The 6070-nt window shown below is 32.4% G+C and overlaps 1 protein-coding gene across 1 annotated transcript in view; it reads right to left on the reverse strand.

Moving 5' to 3' along the window:
• Positions 1-6070, reverse strand: part of LOC106470210 (eyes absent homolog 1-like) — a 100472-nt gene that overhangs the window by 6486 nt on the left and 87916 nt on the right. The window contains exon 9 of the mRNA XM_022398813.1: positions 4116-4205. Coding sequence (XP_022254521.1) covers positions 4116-4205 — 90 coding nt within the window. The remainder of the gene's footprint in view (positions 1-4115; positions 4206-6070) is intronic.

Below are 6070 nucleotides of genomic sequence, written 5' to 3' on the forward strand. Positions count from 1 at the left end.
GACTTGTGTCGCTAAACTTTCGTGGGAACGAATTTACGGAAAATCAATTAACAAACGGAGACGTAACAATATGATAGAATAGTTATAATATTGTAGCATCATTTGCGTCTAAAAATAAAAAGACCTAATAAGTACCTTGTACCTTTGTACTTCAGATATAATCAGTCAGTCAGTAAAGTTGTCTCTTATTTTTGAAAGACATCAACGTTCCACAATAAAAAAAATTACAATTTCACGTTTTAAGCGAAGAACTCTAAAGACTTGCACCACAAAATCCGCCATTACGAGTCAAAGTTAGGTTTAGCAGCATTTAAGGTTTAGCATCTATAGGAGAGAACCAGCTGCGTTAAAAGCGAAATACCATTTTTTTCGGTATTTAAACTGCACAGGTTTCTTTATTTACAAAGAAGTACAGTTTGTTTCTAAAGTCTATGCGTCCCAAAGTCGAAAACCGGCGAATTGCCAAAACCGAGATTTCTAATGTTCGTTCATCGTCATCTTTCTTCAACAGGCCTAGCGCCTACATAGTTCTTGTAGTAACTATAGTTCTCTCATCATTTGATAGAACAAAACAGTCTTCACGATCTTTGACTACCTATTTCATTATTATTATTATATGTAAAATTTATATAGCTTTAGAATACACTCTATAACCTAGTAACCCATGTACGCTATCTTATAAAAAAAAGTAACCAAAGAACAAATTATCGCTAAATAAATAACAATATACTTCCAAACAAGATTGGGATGGAAGTAGACATATCACTTGATCCGGCTAATGATCACATAGCATATTAAGTCGTCTCGACTTTACACGGAGAATAAAATCACTATCATTACTGGCTTCCTCAATGGAAAAACAAATAGAACCAGAATTTCCAATAGTAAAATATTACTCTATTGTAAAATAGTCATAAAAGTAGTATTCTAAAGTTAACTAAAGAAAATGATGAAAGCTGAGATTCTATTCAAATACCAAGCTTTCGATAGAGAAAGTAGGGAATGTAGGGATTTTATTCTACACGTACAGTCGATACGGCTTAGTTTTCTGTGTGATCATTAGCCGGATCGAGTGATATGGCCATTTCTATCCCTATCTTATTTGGTTCCTTTTTTTCATCCAGCCCTTCATAGCTTTTGTTCCAAACACTTGTACTGAAAACACGAAATGCTTAATCAATGATATTGTTTGCATTTACCATTAATATATTTACAGAAACAGGTAACTGGAGAATGGTTTTTTTTTTCATTGGTAAACTCCAAAACTTGGAAAGAGATGGTCCAGCACATTTTTTACCATTAAAATACTAAGAATGTTGGCTGTTTTTGTTTGAAATTTTCGCGAAATTTCTCGAAGGCTATCTGCGCTAGCCATCCGCTAGTTAAGAAGTGATTGACTAGGGGGAAGGTAGCGTGACGTCATATACGCAATGGTCATGACATCGTGCGCGTTTTTGGATACATAAAAACGTGTCATCATTTAGTTCTTGCTATTGTAGCTCCATGGAAGTATCAAGTACAGTAATAGAAGCTAGTTGAAGTATACCAAGCTCAAACAACGATAGAGATGTTTCGTTAGAAACTTGGTTGTTTTTTTTTCTTTGTGAGAGTACTTTTTCCCCTTATTTATGTGCATATATTCCCGATATTACTGTGATCAAAAATGTTTGTATATCACATAAAAAAAAAGGTCGGACCCTAGCGGACTTGTTATCGTTAGAATGATAAATATGCTTCTGATGAAGACAGGTTCACCTGTTTGAAGCTCTGAGGTTTTATCGAGTTATTATAAGAACTTTCAGCGACGCGTGTTGTCCACATAACAGTGAAAAGGTACATGTATACAAGGGCATATTGAAACCTGTTCTATTTCTGTTCTTGGTCAAGTAACATTGTTTGGCAAGTGGAAAATACGACTGCTAGGGATTATCTTACTAACAAAGAGCTAAGTGGGTATTGGTACACTGATAATGCAAAGGAGCCACAAGGTTATGTTAACAACGCCAAGAAATCAAACGTTTTTTTATTTTTTGAATAATGTTAAGGAGTTAGGTGGTTATGATCCAGGTGGTTATATTTATAATGTTGAGGAGTTAAGTGGTTATGATCCAGGTGGTTATTTTAATAATGTTAAGGATCCAGGTGGTTATATTAATAATGTTAAGGAGTTAGGTGGTTATGATCCAGGTGTTTATATTAATAATGTTAAGGAATTAGGTGATTACGATCCAGGTGGTTATATTAATAACGTTAAGGAGTTAGGTGGTTATATTGATATCGTTAAGGAGTTAGGTGGTTATGATCCAGGTGGTTATATTAATAACGTTAAGGAGTTAGGTGGTTATGATCTAGGTGGTTATATTGATAACGTTAAGGAGTTAGGTGGTTATGATCCAGGTGGTTATATTAATAACGTTAAGGAGTTAGGTGGTTACGATCCAGGTGGTTATGTTAATAACGTTAAGGAGTTAGGTGGTTATGATCCAGGTGGTTATATTAATAATGTTAAGGAGTTAGGTGGTTACGATCCAGGTGGTTATATTAATAACGTTAAGGAGTTAGGTGGTTATGATCTAGGTGGTTATATTGATAACGTTAAGGAGTTAGGTGGTTATGATCCAGGTGGATATATTAATAACGTTAAGAAACTACGTGGTTATGTTAATAAATGCTAAGGGACTATATGGTTAGGTCAATAATGCAACACCGAAACGCGAACCATGAATCCTCGAATTTACAGTCTGGGCATGCTAATGCTAGAACAGGTCCAGCCGAGGAGCACCATGAAAATTCTATTTAAATTCCATCCCTGCAAGTTTAGTACGTATTCTAGCAAGTTAACATGGAATGTATTATGTCCACTTTTGTATCTAAATTTCTTCCTTTTTTGTCATTACAACAAACTCCAAGATTAACATATTTCGTCCATCCTTTGATGTTTTGAATCGATTTATCCACGGTTAGTAGTAATAAGAACTGTTATTGGATTTTATATGTAAACTGAATTAAAACAATTATTCTATGCAATGTTGTGTAAGTAAAAATCCACTTTAGTCGCCCTGACCAGATAGGATGCCCGTGGGCCAACCAGAATAGAAAAAAAAATTAATCGGTCCAATAGGACCCATTTTACCTTATTATCAAATGTGCATTTTTATACTTTTTCCCTAAAATCTTAGTTGTGTTTTCGTCTCACGAAAGTAGCTTCTTTATTTGAATCACCCAAATGGAGCCTCTGTGGATACCTGGTTTATTTTTAAACATTATCACAAGTCCCATTGACGTCTGAAATGAAAAACAGGTTCCAAGAATATGTGAATGGTGGGATCGATCCAAGGGAAGTGACTTTTTAAATTGAATAACTCAAAAGTCTAAAATAGGTATGTGGCGGCATCTAACGAGAAACTCTAGTACCATTTTATATTGATATATTTTTCTCTAATACATGTTAACATAATATTCAATGTATATATATATATGATTTCGAAGAAGTAGTTAACATTTATAATGATTTTGATTCAATAACAGAGCTAGACTTATAAGGATAATTATATGTGTATTGACCAAAACTCACAGAAATAGTAATATTTGTAGGCAAAGGTAAAGAAGCTTTAAAATTAAGCTCTTGATATACAAAGAAGTTTTAATAAATCTATTATTCTCCTCTAGATATATTTATACATGCGGTTTTAAATTTAAACTTTCTTTATACATGTGGTTATATCCGTCTGTTTTGGTGTGTAACAAGTTAAGAAATATTTAATTATTTTCTAATTCAGTTGATAAATGTGGTTATAATCCTGTTGTTCTATAAAAAGTATTGAAAAATACATAATTCATTATAGAGGTAGAATAAATTTATAATGATTTTGTGTTCTTTAATTAGTTAGGTTTAATTATAGAAATATAGTGCTTCTCAAATGATTTCTCTATATAACATGAACTAATTAAATTTATAGATCTATTTAAGAAAATGAAAAAAAAAAAATTTCAATTTATCGAAGTTATTTTAATTCTTTAGTAACATTTCAATTTAGTTTTCACACGTACAGTTTTATTTGTTTTTACTATTATCTATGACGCACCAGAAATACAGATTTTTCGAAATTACTCACCTCTAAGTCGTTGAAGAAAAAATGTGTGTCTGCTAAATTAAAAATCAATTCTTCCATACGAAGGCCTAAGGACACGGAAGCTGGCGTATCCTGGTGAGAGAAATATATATTATCGAGGTGATTTATGCTTTAATTAGGTTAGAAAGTTGTAACACTGGTCACACTAAAATCACGGCCTCGTGAAGACATTCGTTAATTCTGACCGAAAAAGAAAAAAAAAACAAGTTGAATTGATCTGAATATTGTTCTAACAAACAAATACTGTTCAGTCATATTAAAGTTTTAGTTTATTGTTTTCTTACTAACATCAAGAAAAAAATAATCCCTAATTTCTGAACGATAATTACTTAATATAAAGACTTTTGGTAGCTTATATATATATATATTAGTTTGCAACTTGATGCTTTAAAGAAATAACTTAGGAATTGTTTTAATATCTCCGTGCGCAGAATTGGAGCCAAAAAAGTTCGTGGTTGTTCTATAATTTATGGTATTAAAAAACTTTATTTGGTAGCTGCTGCCATCTGCTAGAGGCTTCTGAAAATATACGAGTATGTATTCGAAAAATAGTAAAAACAAAACGGATAAATAATTAACACAAAATTAAAAAAGAGCAAATACCTAAATTTATGTTACAAAAAGTTCGCTTATTTAAGAATTGAATCCAAATACGTTCATATGCAATTGGGAACCAAAATCAGTTGTTTAATAAATGAGCATCAGATATTTTAAGATATCATTTCCAAATAATTAATATAAAATAGTTTTTTTGATTGTGTGTTTGATTGAAGTTAAGCACAAAGCTATACAATGGGCTATCTGTGCTCTGCCCACCACGGGTATCGAAACCCGGTTTCTAGCGTTGTAAGTCCGCAGACATATCGCTGTGCCACTGGGGGGCATAAAATAGTTATGTATAAATCAGAATAATCAACCATTCATTATTCTGACTTATAGTTAACTATTTTAAATCCAAACAGATATTCTGGCACATTCCAAGGTGATTTATAAAGTGATTTTAGAAAATGGTTAAAATGGCTTCTTTCACCATTAATTACATTAACGTCATCCATTTTATTACAATTTTAACAGAAGAATGGAAAACTGAAGTGCGACAAAATCAACATAAACGTACTATTTTCTTTCATTACCTACGATGTAACATTAAGTTTCCGAGCCTTCATAACACCCAATAAAACTTATACTATCGTCCAGTAACAAATATGAACAGTATTTATATATTATCACTAGACAAAATGTTTTCTTGTAAAAGTAATAATATAATACTTATGTCACATAATATAACCTGTATCATTTCCCCTTAAACACATGGTTATTACTGTTGGATGGTACTATCCGACAATAGTACTAGACTTAATTAAGTAACATTAAACACATGGTTATTACGGGAGAATGATACAGGTTATATTATGTGACATGAAGGCTGTTGAATGGTACTATCCGACAATAGTACTAGACTTAATTAAGTAACATTAAACACATGGTTATTACGGGGGAATGATACAGGTTATATTATGTGACATGAAGGCTGTTGGATGGTACTATCCGACAATAGTACTAGACTTAATTAAGTAACACCTTCATGTCACATAATATAACCTGTATCATTCTCCCGTAATAACCATGTGTTTAATGTTACTTAATTAAGTCTAGTACTATCGTCGGATAGTACCATCCAACAGCCTTCATGTCACACAATATAACCTGTATCATTCCCCCGTAATAACCACGTGTTTAATGTTACTTAATTAAGTCTAGTACTATCCAACAGCCTTCATGTCACACAATATAACCTGTATCATTCTCCCGTAATAACCACGTGTTTAATGTTACTTAATTAAGTCTAGTACTATCCAACAGCCTTCATGTCACACAATATAACCTGTATCATTCCCCCGTAATAACCATGTGTTTAATGTTACTTAATTAAGTCT

The sequence above is a fragment of the Limulus polyphemus genome, unplaced genomic scaffold (genome assembly GCF_000517525.1).
Source record: "Limulus polyphemus unplaced genomic scaffold, Limulus_polyphemus-2.1.2 Scaffold3879, whole genome shotgun sequence".
Taxonomy (NCBI): Eukaryota; Metazoa; Arthropoda; class Merostomata; order Xiphosura; family Limulidae; genus Limulus; species Limulus polyphemus.